Source organism: Hippocampus bargibanti, linkage group LG01 (genome assembly GCF_051943395.1).
Source record: "Hippocampus bargibanti isolate YZ-2025 linkage group LG01, ASM5194339v1, whole genome shotgun sequence".
NCBI classification, from domain to species: Eukaryota; Metazoa; Chordata; class Actinopteri; order Syngnathiformes; family Syngnathidae; genus Hippocampus; species Hippocampus bargibanti.
The window spans coordinates 191784-207513 of NC_142734.1; the positions used below are offsets into that span (position 1 = coordinate 191784).

Genomic DNA, 15730 nt, shown 5'->3' on the forward strand with positions numbered 1-15730 from the left:
GCAAGCTCATTCCAGAAGTTAAAAAAGAAGCCATCGCATCCATTGATGAAAAAAGATGGGTTCACTTTTCTCCTTCCATGTGAATCCGCTTCAAATCTAAGCGGCGTCTCTCAGGTCCAAATATCTAAAATACTTAAAATGTTGTTGTCGAATGGTGGAGCTAATGATTGAAAAGTGTGCGATTCAAAAAAAGCGAAATAAAAAACGTGTGAAAGCCCTTTCAATTGAAGACCACAACCCACCTTCAAAGCAGGTCTTCCAGGACCACTTCCTAGCCAGACCCCGGCCCTCCTATCTCGCTTTAGTCCCTCATGATTGCCTTTATCTTCCACTGACAGACACTTTTTAATGCCACGCCTGCCCTTGACATTTTTAGCTGTGGCCTTTTTGTCTGTGGCGCTCAAGTGACTATCAACCATGGACGGAGTGTTTAGCCAGTCCTTTTTGAAAAACAGCAGGTTGTTCAACTGGAAACATTCGTCGTTAGAATCTAAAGTCAAACGCTTGTTTATGGAGGTGTTGCAGAGTGAAAAACATCTAAGCAACAAAACAGAAATGGGAGGGAGCTTTGTCATCCCATTAATTCATTGGCTTGTCCTTGACTTTGACTAAGTTCCACTGAAATGCTAATGATTTCGCTAAGTAGAAACACTTTTATGTTTCAACCCAAACGTGTTTATTGGTTCCGATACAACGTGCAGAAATGCCGCCCAGGAAACTCTCACAGGAGGTGCACTTTGATAAGTCGCTGCTTCAATTTTATGAGAGCATTGAAAAGCGTTGCAAAATGTGCAGAGATGTGCACCGTTTGTCGTTCTCAAACACGGCGAGACGGACGGGGGGTCACGTCGGTATTTTTTCCTCCTTCTGCAGCCCCGGTTGCTCCTCTTCAGCTCGTCGGGGATATCTGGTTTGGCAGCCGCCAGCGCGCCATTAGCTCGCCATGCTAGCAGCTGGTCTCGCAGGAGTCACAAAATAAAAATGAACGGAGATTTATCAGAAATAAAGATGCCCATCTCCTCCCCGTAGCTTTCGGGGACAAAAATACACAAAACAGTGTTAGGAGCTGCTGTAGAGGTAGCCGCGCCATGATGTAATACGACACATATGCTGCTTTTTTAAAGTTTGGTTTCACGTCAAACATAATGTATCTTTATACAGCATATATTTTATCACGTGTTTATTTTTCAGTCCAAACCAGGTGACTTAAACATCAGCCTTAAACATACATTCCGTACAAACTATAGAAACACAGCAACTTCGGAAGGACCGTTCGGAACATATCTCGTCCGTAAGTTGGACAGTGTATTTCCCTCATCTACCTCCCCCAACTGGCCAAATGGGTCACATGTAGCACTTTGGCATTCGGAACAAAAGGCCTCGTTTAAAACTTCGAATTGTAATCCGATTGCAGTGATTGAATTCAGCGTGCTCATTTGTCGTCAGGCCTCTTCATCATGCGGTGCGTTCAAATACAAAAGTAGCCTGTCGGACACCACATTGCCCTATTTTTTGATGCTAAACAGAAGCCGCTTATGAATAGCAGGTCACATGCGGTGACAACAAACTCCGCTCCTGCTTTAAATACTCTTGGCCAATCACCTTGAGAGCACAGCAGTCGTCTTTGATTTATTGTAGCCTTGGCTGCTTCTCCATCTTCGACCCCAACTTGTCACATGGCCGCTATAATTGGGAGATGCTCCTGACCCAGCTAGCAGAACACAGAAGGGTCCCAGGAGGAGGGGGTGAGGGGCGGCATCCTTGGGAATTCGCTACATTTCCCCCCACCCTCTCCGTCTTCCCGGAAAACTAGGACATCCAGCTCGTGCGCCTTCTACGTATCTCCAAACAAGTTGAGCTACGTTGAAGAATGTGCCCTCTCCTTGTTCCTCAGGAGGCCACAGCCAGCTTTGCCAAATGGGAGAGCCTCATGAGAGGGTCGGAGACGGTTGCCACCGGCGACAACCCCTTCGCTGAGGTCATGAACCTGATCACGCAGATGTACAAGCAAACGGCAATCGCCAAGGTAATTGGAAACCTGGTCCGCTTTGTCTACTGGCCTTCGGAATGTGACGCGTTTACTGCCATTTATTCGGGAATTGAAAATAGCACGGAGAGCGCCATTCCTGAATGGGTTAGCTTTTTTCTTTTTCTCGCTAGGGTGCAAATAAAGCGCTGGCCAGACCTCTGGTAATGTTTTTCCCTTCCACGTGTGGCAACATTTCCCTTTTTTTCCACGTTAGCGCTTTGTTCCACCTTCAGCTGTCGTTGAAGCGCAATATCGACCGATATGTATGGATTGCGTTGTATTTTGGACAGCCGCCCTCATTTCAAGCTTATATAACTCCAGCCCCATATCGTTTAGGAATTAGCTCTTTTTTCTGATGAAAGAAGAGAGTAAGGTTTGTAAGGCTGCATTGAATGTTTATGTCGTCCTATCAGTCCATATTGTGTGGGTCCTGGAATTGGAGTGACAATGACAAAAAGCCTGGCGCCGGCGGAGTGGACACATTTCTGTGGTGGCATCGTCTGTCAGGGAATGACTTGAGATTTGCTTTCTTTCTTTTGTTTAATGACATCCATTTTTCAAAGACTGTTTTTCTTGCTGAAAGTAAAATACTGGATCATCACATCATTAGTGGCATTTGACAACAAAGCAACGGCAAGCTATCTGAATTCACCCAAATGTACCTTCCAATGTGGTGAACACCCGCGGCGCATCTGAAAGCCGAGACTTTGCAAAGAATATCACTTGAAGTCAGCGATAAAAGAAAAAAGGGGGACTTGGTGAGATCTCATGGCGCAGCATTGCCATGGAAACTGAACTTAATGATTGCCAGAGAAAAGCACTTAGACAAAGCTGGGGGGTTCTAACTATAGGATTATTTAGTCACGTCCGACCTGGCATGATTGCACCCTGCGCCAACACCGTTACACCTCTGTCGTCGCGTTGCTATGGAAACAATGGCTTTCAGCTTGAAGTGAGAAGGAAATAAACAGTGGGTGAGGGCGGCTGCAGGCACGCGCACTTCCATTCCTGTACTTTGTCGACTTTGATCCTCTCGCTATGGCAGCCTGTCGACGTCCCATCTTGCAAAGTAAACAATGCGCCAAGCGTCGCCTCAACCAGCTTTCGGGCTGGCGAGTGTTTGTCTTAATTAGTTCTTTGACCTTGAGAAGCTAGCCCTTAAAGGACAACCGACACTAGTTTTTTCTTTCCTATCTGTCATCAGAAAAACGTTTTATAGCATCTAAAATAGGCAAAAACACGCAGGCTGTTATTTTTAGTCAAATGCAAAACACCAATAAAAAGTGTCCCCAAACTACTTCAAAATGACCTCGGAAGTGGCCAGTTTCGGAAGGTCCCGCCCCCTTGCGCGCGACGTCACGCCAAGACGTCTTGCCTTGCTCGAGAATCAAACAAAGGCTTCAGATTGGGAGAAGATGCTTTCTTGTTACTCATCCAGTTCTGAACATGATTCAAATAGTTCCGAAGAGGAAAGCATACATGTTTGCAATCCATTCAAGAAGTCTTTCCGGGTCATTTTTAAGCATCAGGACCCAGAAAATGCACAAGATGGCGCACAAGCCCTGTTGGAAATGGGCGGATTTGTCTGCTTGGAATTTGTGTCAACTAATATCAAATAGTAGTCTCGGTGCAACACGCAACGATTCACCATCGCGTTATTTGTGTGTTTTCCGTCCAATCCCGCCATCAACACGAAGTTTTCAGATGAAAAAAGTACCCAAAATGCATTGTGTGTCGCTTTCTCGGTCAGGGGCGTTCCCTCCGTGACGTCACGGTAGGCATCGACACCAACTCCAAAACGAGACTTCCTGAATATTAAGCGTGAGTCTTAAAAGGTAAAATCTAGCTATGCTACGCCGTGGAATCTTTGTCAAATACGCTCAGTAGAAGTCATTGGAAGCCATTTTACAAATGACGGACGGACACAACTTGTCCGGGGAGTCAGTTGTCCTTATTCAAACTTTTTCTGTGTAGCATCTTTCTTGATAAACAAACACCTCAAGTTTCAATTTGAGGACATGCGGTTTACGTATCGACAGCTGCGGTTTATGTCTGTCCAAAATGGTTTTTCCTTGAAAAGGCCAATAATCAGGTGCGCTCTATAGTGGGGAAATTCCGCTATGTGTTGCGGTGTACTCTTTGATTCCAAGCCACATTGAGATTATCAGCCTTGGCAGCGGCCTGCGCTTGACCGAGTGCCATCCGGGCATCCTCTATCGCTTTTAGATGGCGACACACTTTGGATACTTTAGGGGATTTTTTTTTTTTTTCTCATCGGGAGGGAGTAGTACAGTGAAATGTGACATTTATGTCACTTTGACGAGCAACATGGCCCCCGCCTGCCAGTCGTCCTGGCCATGATGGTGCCAAAAAGCCTTTGGGGTATTTTTATTGCGTTAGCCGCCAAGCATCTGCTCCCAATTACCCAGAGAGGACAGCTCCGATGCTGGACTTGAAAGCAAGCTAACGGCCCGCTTCAGACAGTTGAGAAGTTGGTGCACTAATTAAACTCGGCGGAAAGGAGCCAGCAGAACCAAGTCGTCATGAATGAGAAGCTCCCCATCAGAAAAGGGTCAGCGGACCTGCTGAAGTGAGTTATTATTTGGAGCGCCCACTAATTATATCAGCCAGTCAAAGTGGAGGTTGTGCCGCAGCAGGTGTCGCGGATGCTGCAGTTGTCAGGTCGCAAGAGGTGTTTTACTGAGGTGGGATTTCGCACCGCCTACACCTTGTCTTCACCGTCTAGCGTGGCCTTTGCCCGACTTCAAAGAAAAACCTTGCTATTCTCACGGGTGGCCATTTCTTCGTCGCTGTCTCTTGCCTGGAGTCCAGCTGCTGGATGATGCAGACGCTCCCCAATTACCAACGTTTGAGTTACGAATAACGCTGCATAGGAACATTTTGTAAGTTAGATTTTGCTGTGCGGGACGTTTTCCCGGCCGAGCTCGCTTGTGATTAACTGCGACACGTCGGAGGTTTCAAGGGCTGGATGTTGACGCGACAGTCACCGAGGCTGACCAATCGGCACTGAAGTGCGGCCAATCCCGATCCTTTGGCCGGCCGTGTGGAGTATGAAATCCCTCTTCCCAGTAGACGCGATGCATAACAAAAAGTCATGGCTGCTAGCACGTGATTCAGTCATGAATTGCCAGTAGCTTGGATAATGTCCGAGCGAACATCTCTGACATGAACTCGTGCGCTTCGTGAAGTTGATTTGGGATTGTACCGAATTAGCAGGTGGAATCTCAACAAAGTTTTGTGGGAACATACAAATGTTTTGAAGGTCATGCCGCGGCGGATTCACGTAACTGTGAATTTCACGGTAATCTCAGGCTGAGCGTGTCACCCCAATCATATCTGTGAGTAGCGAGGTATTGATTCACAGCTGCTTTGTCTTCTCGCTCTCTTTTTAAGTCCACATCTCTTGGCGTACAATGGAGAATCGATCACCCGGAAAGGAGGATCCTCTTGTGATGAATTGACTTCCTGACTGATCTAGCCCATTCCTTTCTGTGGGCTCCACCAATGGATTGAGAGATTTCACTTGTGCGTGTGTGCGTGTGACGATAGGCCGGAGCAGTGAAGGACTACATCAAAATGATGCTGGAAACCGAGCACCTGAAATTCCTTGTTTTTGCCCACCACCTCACTATGCTGCAGGCCTGCACTGAAGCTGTCGTTGAGGCCAAGGTAAGGGCGCCCGCCGTTCAACATCTAGACCCGCGTATCACCGTCATCTGCGCTTTTAGCTCGTTCACTGCCATTCTTCAATTTATTCGGGAATTGAAAACTTGACATAGAGCTCCATCGTTTTGGTTTTTCTTGCGGAGGGTGCCGATAAAGTGCCGCTCAGACCTCTGGCGGTGGTTTTTCCCTTACACAAGGGGTCAGCACTTCCCTTTTGTTCCACATTAGTGCTAGCTTCCAGCTTCAGCTGTGTTTAAACCAAAATGTATGTATTGTATTGCATTGTATTCTGGACAGCCGCCCTCATTTCAAGCTCAGATAACTCCAGAGCCATATAACTCTTTTTTTATGATGAAAGAAGAGAGTGTAAAGTTTCTAACACTGTATTGAATGTTTGTGTAGTCCTAAAAGTCAATTTTCTGTCTACCGAATGACAAAAACCCCGGCACTGGAATGGACACATTTTTTCACATGGTCTGGCCGTGAATGAGTTAAAAGCAATGAGAAAGTCTAACTTTGATCAGTGATGAAGGCCTACTTTTCCTCTGTGAGAAAGTAAACTTTTAATTTCAAGACTTCCAGCCAAAGACGTAATTCACAAGTTGTCAGAGGCAAACGGCATCGCTCGGCTCAGCGCAAGGAACTAGCGGGAGCTTTGGAGATGGTGTGCGCGGCGTCGGCCGAGAAGGTGTTGGATGTATGCAAAGCTTGACGACAACGTGCGACAACACCTTCTGCTGCCAGGCGCTCATTTTGCCACGCTTGCGCTCACCAATTAATCGAGGGGCTCTAAAAAAAGGAATGCTCTGCCAAAGATGGTGTGATGAGAAGCAGCCGAGGGGTGTTTCTTGTGTGTGACAGCGTGGCACAAATGGCCTGCGCTGCTAGTCATGCTTTAGCTTGTGTTTGCTATTATCGTTAGCTATTAAAGGACAAGCAACACCATTTTTTTCTTTGCTTACTGACATCAGAAAAACGATTTATAGCCAACAATCTACAATAGCCAAAACATGCAGGCTGATATTTTTAGTCAAATGCAAAACACCAATGAAAATAACTTGTGAATGAAGTGTCCCAAAAGTGCCACAAAATGAGCTCGAAACTGGGGAGATTCAGAAAGTCCCGCCCCCTTGTTGGTGACGTCACGCCAAGATACTCCTTCACAAACTGCCTTGCTCCAGAATCAAAACAATAGCTTCAGATTCGGAAAAGATGCTTGCTTGTTACTCATCCAGTTCTGAATATGATTCAAATAGTTGTGAAGAGGAAAGCATCAATGTTTGCCATCCATCCAAGAAGTCGTTCCGTATCAATTCCAGCCATCTGGACTCCAATGTAATGCCCAGAAAATGCACAAGATGGCGCCCAAGCTCCGTTGGAAATGGGCTGATTTGTCTGCTGGGAATTTGTGTCAACTGACACCTTCTTTATGCGCGTTACCGCAATTGGCTGCACCATGCAACGATTGACCATCACGTTATTGATGTCGTTTTCTTTCTAATTTTGCCATCAACACGGTGTTTTCAGATGAAAAAAAGTACCCAAAATGCATTGTGTGTCGCTTCGTCGTTCAGGGGCGTTCCCTCCGTGACGTCACTTCGGGCATCGTCACCGACTCCAAAACAAGACTTCATGCATATTCAGCGCCAGTCTTAAAATGCAAAATCTAGCAACATGCGCCGGAATCTTTGTCAAATGTGCTCAATAGAAGACATTTGAAGTGATTTGACAAATTCTGGACGCAACTTGTGTGGCCGTGTCGGTTGTCCTTTAAGTGCCTTGATGCGGACGACCCAGAGAAAAGCACAAGTGTTTGAACAGCGAGCTATTTTCTCCGTGATTCGAAGATGTTGAAAGCAGACGGATCCTTGGTGGTCACCTTCAGTTCGGAGAAGTCAAACCGTGAGTGTGTTGATGAAAGTGTACTCACGTTGACGCTGCATGTTGGAAGTGCACAGTGTGAACCCTCTGCAGCTCCACACGACCCAAAGATCCAAACAAAAGAAAATAACGCTGGCTGTTTTAGTTGCTGCTCTCTTTATCAGCGAGGCGAATGTTTTTGCGACCAAATGACCGAATCAAACTCAATCCGTATATGCTTTTTGCTGTTCATTTCCTGTTTGGGCTTGTGTTGGTGGCAAGTGCCGTTTTGATTGGATGACACTGACGCCCGTCTTTTCTTTCTTCAGTAGCACTGTCTCCAGCCCAAACGTCGTGGCCGCTCACACCGCCGTTTGATAGATAGACTTTTCCTTTCATCCCAGCTGACATTTTTCTCCAGCCTGCCTGCACTGGACACGCTTCTTCACCTCTTTTCCACACTCTCCATCGCAAATGTCCATCTGAAAAAACGTGGTGTAAAAATTACATGGACCTCCCTCGAAAAAGTCCAATTCAAAAGAATTTAACCGCAGCATCATCATCATCATCATCATCCTGAAAAGTATGAAAATTGACAAGTGACTAAAAATCTCTCCGGATGATCTCATTTTGGAGAAAAGGTTAGGCGGATGGCAATGTCGATTGGATTGGGTGACCAAGCAGTGGTGTTTGCTTTTCTTCCGCAGGCTGCTTACATTCGTATCGATGGCGGCGTCCCATCTTCGGAGAGAATCCAATTAGTTCACAAATTCCAGAATGAGCCGCACGTAAGAGTGGCCATCCTCAGCATCCAGGCAGCCGGTCAGGTACCCTACCCTCCCCGACGCAAGCAAGCACGCACAAAATGCCTGCTTGCATGTCGCTCAACCCTTTTCGGACTCCTTCCTCCCCAGGGTTTGACCTTCACGGCCGCCAGCCACGTGGTGTTTGCCGAGCTCTACTGGAACCCTGGACAGATGAAGCAAGCCGAGGATCGTGCCCATCGTATCGGGCAAACCTTGCCGGTCAACGTTCACTACCTCATCGCGAAGGGTACCTTTGATACCGTGATGTGGTCCATGCTCAACAAGAAGGTATTTTGAACAACGTCTGTGCTACAGGAGCGCTCCATCCATCAAAAGGTTTCTTCAACCGTCCGTCATCTGTACTTCTTTCAAGGTGGCGTTTCGCTTCTCATCCGTAAAGCCTCGTCAACGGGGAAATACACACACACACACACATATATATATATATATATATATATATATATTGGGCCAGAGCTACCAGCAACATTTTAGCTAGCTGACGAAGCCTCTTAGATGAGAAGCGAAACGTCCGACACAAAGTGCAGATGACGGATGAAGAAACCGTCTCATGGATATTTTTAAGAACGTCACACATTTGATTGCCGTTCTTGACGTTGCCATTCCATCCTTCTGGGTTTTGGTTCCACAATGCATTGTTAACTCATTCACTGCCAGACGATGTGCAAAAATGTGTCCACTCCAGTGCCAGGGTTTTTATCATTCTCAACAATGGCGTCATGTTTTGTTTTATTTTTTTTCTTCTCGGCAATCTTTATACCAGTGACCGCAAATAATTGAAACACATCTTTTTGAAGTGAAATTAGCTTTGAATTCAAAGGGACTTTGAGCAATCAATATGAATGCAGTCATACCTCGGCTTACAAACGCTTTAGCTTAAGATCTTTTCGCCTTACGAACATTAAATTCGTAAGAATATAATCTTAGCATACCAACTAGTTTTCGGCGGATGAGCACCAAACCACACGGTCGACGGTGGCTGGCGGACTAGACTAGTTTTTCTCACCGCCTTTCTTTGAGTGCGCACGTGGTTTGTTATCGAGTGGAGTACTTTTGCTATTATGGAACAGAAAAAGACTTTTTGCAATGCTGTCACGCGGGAAAAGAAAGCCGCCACCGCCGTAATGCACTTTTCAGACATTTATCGAAAGGCAGGAGATCAGTAAAAGACAAACGTAGTCATTTCTCGAGGAGCCGCTTTGGGCTACAGCTTTTACTCCAGATACTCACAAATACACTTGCTGCTGATCCAATGTGGGAAAAGTACAAATGAAGTGCTGCAAATAACTCCAAGTGCAGCGTTTGCAAATGAGCACCAGACAGAAGAAATAAGATTTGAAGAAGCGGCGCATTGCTTCTTGTCGCCATCGACTGAGATGAATAGAAATGATTCACGCGTTGTGTGTTTTAAAGTGGCTATTTTATATTTTCTGCCGCAGTCGTCTTTGAGCGCTACTCATAACTAAGCGAGCGTGGTGATTTTCTGCGCCATTTTAACTTCCTGTTGTTGGATGACAAAGCAGGCTGACTGCCTTTGAAGAACTTGCCTGCTCACCGCGCATCAATAGCGTTTTTTGAAGAAAAGGAGGAACGTGTTTGTCTTTGAAAGGAAACGGTGACGGGCAGCACTCTGAATGGAAAGAAGGAGTACCTCAAGGCTGACGAAGGGGACAAAGACAAGTGGGACTTCCTGAACTTTGCCAGCGCTTGGACACCTCACCAGCTTCCCCGGGAGAGGAATCCTCAACTTGACGCAGCGGATGAACAACTCTACTTCACGCATGTGAGATGGGGAAATTGGGCCAAAACTCAACCTACAGACGCTCCCCAACTTACGAACATTCCAGTTACGAATCACGGTACATGCGAACATTTTTGCGGGTGCCGTATGTGGAAACATGTTTGGACTGAGATGCTGTACCTTTGCGTGTTTGCGACCGTTCGCTACCTTCTTCTTGTTCGTCGACAGTTGGGGAGAGCCTGTACTTGAAATAGTTTCCCAAATGCCTTCACTTGAACACATTTTGTTTTCTTTCCAACTTCTTTGACACCGTGAAACTTTTCAATGCAAACTTGGGTGTTAGTCAGCTGACGAAGCGAAACGTCCGACACCTTCAAAGAAGTACAGATGACGGCTAAAGAAACCTTTTTATCAATAGCTATCTCGCTAACTAGCTGGCTATCTATTTGCTGTCTATTAGCTATCTAGATGGCTAGCTAGCTGGCTATATATTTGCTGTCTATTAGCTACCTAACTAGTTGGCTATCTGGCTAGCTATCTATTTGATGTCTATTAGCTATCTAATTAACTAGCTAGCTATTTGCTGTCTTTTAGCTTTCTGACTAATTGGCTGGTTATCTAGCTAGCCATCTATTTGCTATCTGTCCAGCTAGCTATCTAGATAGCTAGATATTAACTAGCTATTAGCTGGCTTGCTATTTGCTGTATATTATCTATCTAACTGACTGGCTGGCTAGCTAGCTATCTATTTGCAAATCATGGTCGTCTCTATTTGTATATTATACATTGTATAGAACTTCCCCACCTCACTAGAATTGAGGTTTTCACAAATGTCGATGGTCAGCAGAGAAAAAAACCCAAATGACGACGTTTTTGAGCATAATATTTACAAGTAAGAGGGAGGTGTCGCAATCGTAAAATGTGTCCGTTGCCATCATACAAATGCATTGATTTCACATTGGTGCTTCCCTCTCCATAGTTTGAAAAGGATAAACAGCATGATATTCGCAAGTTCTTCTCTCCTGACACCAGCGAGGAGAAGAAGAGGAAACGATGGCAAGGTGAAGCAGAAAGTGACAATTCTGCATGTCGCGGTGGAAGAAATGGGGAGACAAAGAAGAAAGTGGACTCTCAGACATCCGTCACAGACGACGACTGTGACTTCTCCTCAGCAAAAAAAAGGATCCGGGAGTTGCATGTCAGCCCGGGCCAAAGGTCAAACCCCAGGAGAAGTTTGATGGCGGAGGCCGGCGTGCCAAACTGCTCGTCGGCCCCGAATGACCCATGGGAGTGCGGCGCTTCGGCGAAAGCCTGGGCCTGCGGGGCCTGCACGTACTCCAATAGCGACTTGCTGCCTTACTGCGAGATGTGCGAATGGCCGCGCTCTTCTTCGACTTTACCGGCAGGTAAGAATCATCTGCGGTTTTCACGTCCTTTTTCTTGACACTTTGGAGTAACATCGGAGAGCCACCGGGACGATGACGATGATGATGATGAGGATGATGATGTGTGACTGGAGGAAGGCTTGCCACAGTTGCAAAAATATGGCGCGTCTCCATCTCCTTCTCCACCTCACTCTTTCTTTCTCTGTTGATGACAAGTTCTCGGCGTAATTCTCACCTGCCAAACTGAGAGTGCGTCAGAGGGCTGGAAAAGTCTGCCGCAAAAGTTGGGAAAAGATGTTGGGAAAAGAGTGTCAGCCCGTCACCGGCTTGCTTGTTTCGCCGCGCAGCTCAGGAGAACTTTGCCTATTATGCCTCATCATCACTAGCGTCACAAGGCCTCCCCTATTGCAGACGCTTTTTGGGGGCGAGTCACTTCGTGCGAGTGAGACTGAGTGGATGAGTGAGTGAGTGAGTGAGTGAGTGAGTGAGTGAGTGAGTGAGTGAGTGAGTGAGTGAGTGAGTGAGTGAGTGAGTGAGTGAGTGAGTGAGTGAGTGAGTGAGTGAGTGGGCGAGTGAGTGGGCGAGTGGGTGAGAGAAAGTGAATGAGAGAGACATCAAGTGAATGAGAGGGTGAGCGAGTGAGTGTGAGAGTGAGAGGTTGTGAGGGTGAGCTGGTGAGAGACTGAGAGAGAGTGAGATAGTGGGTGTGAGTGAGAGGGTATGATGGTGAGAGGGTGAGTGAGAGTGAGAGAGAGTAAGAGGGTGAGTGAGAGGGAGAGAACACTCACTCACACACAGTGCATTCAGCACAGGATGAACTGAAGAATGTGTTGGAAGTATGTCTTTATCCTCTTATTTTTGTTTCGGGCCCAATGAAGAAGGCCGCCTGATTCCAGATGGCAACAACAACATCTTTCATTAATTGGCCACACATTGAACGTTGTTTTGCGCAAATGTTGCTCATGGACTTTGGCTTTTAATGAAACTGTCACGCACAACTCAGCGCTTGCCTTACGACAAGTTCTGTGCTTGATCGATGCCAAATAAAGCCGTTGCGACAGGATTCGGAAGGAAGTAGTCCGAGATGTGCACCGGATGCTGAAGAAAGGCTCCATCACGGGAAGATTGTCTAAGTGATACGTTGGTAACACACAGTCTGTCCCACGCGCCGACAACTATAAAACAACAGAACATAGACATTTTGAGAAGTTGCCCTTTCCGTGAACTGATAGATTTGTAACGTAACCTGGCTAATGAGCTCTTCCCGTGAAGGAGTTGACCAAGGCCAGATGACGGTTTAACAGGCCGTGTCTGTTCAACTCAGATTGACCTCAGCTTTCTCTCTGCTTCCATTGTGGGCCTTGTGTTCGGCGGCACCATATGATAACTTGTATTCTGTCGATTTTCTATCAACTGTACGGTCCTTAACTCCGCTGAGGGAATTGAACGTGAGAGTAGAGCTTACCTTTTGACTTCTCAAAGGTAATTTGTCTCACAGCGTCAGCTGCCAGAATAGAGCACAGGAAGTCTTCTTTTGTAGCATTTAATGATCCTAACTTTGAATGTATGATCTTATCTATCATGCGGGCTTCCCAAGTTGTCGCCATCTTTTTTTTCAGCCCGCAGTTGTTTTGGCTCCCCGCGTAGACTAAAAGATGTTTTTGTTTGTTTGTTTTTTTGGTAAGAATTCTGAACTCAACTTTGAACCCTAACAAGTCACTAATGGGCTCCTCGTTTGCAAACTGAAGCATGAAACATTTGATGTGGAAAAGACGTGTTAAGGCTCTGCAGGATTTCATTCTTAGCATCTTCCTCGGGTGGGCGGAGCAACACAAATTGAGTCGTCTCTCTCTCTTGGCGGTCTCGCTCAGCTTGTTAGCAAAAAAAATTGGGTGGGGGTGGGGGGCGGGGCGGTTACAGTGGCCATGCCAGGCGCCCCAGAGAATTGTGTTGACATTTGAGCAAGTCGTTGGTGGGCTGGCCTTTTCAACAAACAAGTCACAAATAGAAAAGATCACTCATTAACCCACCGCCGCCTCCCTCAATTTCACAACTTGTTCAACTTTGGCTGATTTGTAAAGCTGCGGCCTAAAGCGCTCCATCCATCCATCCATCCATCCATTGTCTGATCACTCTATCGAACTCAGGTGAAGAACCACTGGTCTGGAGTTATATGAGCTTGAAATAAGGGCAGCTGTCCAAAATACAATGCAGTACATATATATATATATATATATATATATATATATATATATATATATATATATATATATATATATATATATATATATATATATATATATATATATTGGTTTATATCGCGCTTTAACAACAGCTGAAGCTGGAACAAAGCGCTAGCATGGAAAAAAGGGAAATGCTGCCCCTTGTGGAAAAGAAAAAAGTATTAGCAGAGGCCATGGCCAGCGCTTTTTCAGCACCCAAGCATGGAAAAACAAAAAAATTGGGGAATGGAGCTCTACGTCATGTTCTCAATTCCCGTATAAATTTGCGAATGAGTTAATTTATTTATTGTTGCAAAAAATGAGCGATGGAAAATCAGCAAAGCAAAATGTTTGATTTTAGGTTCAGAACATTAACAAACATTGAACCATTTAAAACATCACCATCAAAATTCAGACAAATTGTGCTAAAGTTCACTAAAAAAATGAATAGATGGGGATTGATAGAGAATAAGAAGTTATATTTAAACGTTTCATGTATGCTCAGTCAACACGTGTGACTCGAATACGCAATTGAAGCACAGACAACCTGGGGTCAATCGGAGGTCAACAGACACAGCAAGTTAAACTGTCATCTTCATCTAGGAGATCTTGCCTTGGACAGAATTTAGGAATTGGGAAACTCCTTCGTCGCACATTAATTACTCCTTTATCCCCGAAGTCATTCATGACTTAAAGCCCCTTCGCAGGAAGAGCTCATTAGCCAGGTTACAAATGTATCAGTTCACGGAAGAGACAATGTTTGATTGCTGACAGCTGTTTGCGCTCAGAATGTTCCGGGGGCAAACTATGTTTTGATCAGGTATCAATCACTTCAATGTGCACGTACTCCCACTAAATAGCTCGGCAGTTGTGGGCGGTTTCTGGGTCCGAGCCTTCGTCCACAGTGTCCAATCGAACATCTCCGACAGGGATCCCAGTGCTTTTTTGGAACGCTTTCTGCATCTTTGAATGCAAACATTTGAGTGCGCTTCAATTCCTGACCACGGCACGATGAGTCAAATGACACGGCAGTACAACTTTGGCTTTCAAAGAAGGTTGAAATGAGCTCCCCCAAACTTGCTCTGATCACCTGCCTCGACGCTTGCGCAGATGTGCCAATTATCGCGCACTGTTATGTTAATGCTGATTGCACACACAGCATTGCAGGAGAGCCGTTTGGAGAACAATGCGCCGTAATCATCATTCACACCCTCTCAAAACTTGCAGAAATTAGTTGGAAAATGTCCTACGTTGAAGACGGCCGTAGGCAGTAGTATTATCATCATAATTATACAGTTCGCCTTTCAAAACTCTCAAGGACGCTCCAATCATAATAATACATTTCATTTATAAGCGCTTTTCAAAACTCTCAAGGTCACTTGAATAATAATAATACATTTCATTTATAAGTACCTTTCAAAACTCTAAAGGTCACTTTACGGTCACAGGATAAGTTTTTCTGTGCGTGAGCAGCGGCAGCCACACGCGCCATCGTTTATTCAACCCTGAAGTAGCTTACATAGATAGAAAGCTAGCTAGCTGCTAGATAGCAAATAGCTAGCTAGCTATATAGCTAATACTTTACTTCATAAACCCACCACTATTATTTCTTGTCTCCGTGTCCTTTTTGCAAGAAGAAAATAAGATTTTGTAAAACCTTCAAAAGAGAGAATTGTACACAATGGTTGTGGTGTCAAACAAATCTTTTCTACAAGAATTGGATTGGATTGACCTTTAATTGTCTTGCGCTGGAGACATTTACATTGAATTGAATGAACCAAAGCGTCGGCGGGACGCCACATTGCAAATGTAACGTGTCCTTTTGTGACTTCACAGTCACTGGATTTTTTTCTGCGGGTGAGCAGGGGCAACCACACGCGCCGGCATTCACTCGACCCGGAAGAAAGCATTAAAAATGAGAATAATCCGGTCCCAGGTCCCCATAAAACGTAATTTTCGACTAAATAAGCCTTAAAGGACAA

At 45.5% G+C, this 15730-nt stretch overlaps 1 protein-coding gene across 1 annotated transcript in view; it reads left to right on the top strand.

Moving 5' to 3' along the window:
• The window catches only part of zranb3 (zinc finger, RAN-binding domain containing 3), a 52089-nt gene that overhangs the window by 16865 nt on the left and 19494 nt on the right, over window positions 1-15730 (top strand). Inside the window, 6 exon segments of the mRNA XM_089010868.1 lie at window positions 1895-2026; window positions 5600-5719; window positions 8284-8403; window positions 8491-8670; window positions 10010-10183; window positions 11121-11547. Coding sequence (XP_088866994.1) covers window positions 1895-2026; window positions 5600-5719; window positions 8284-8403; window positions 8491-8670; window positions 10010-10183; window positions 11121-11547 — 1153 coding nt within the window.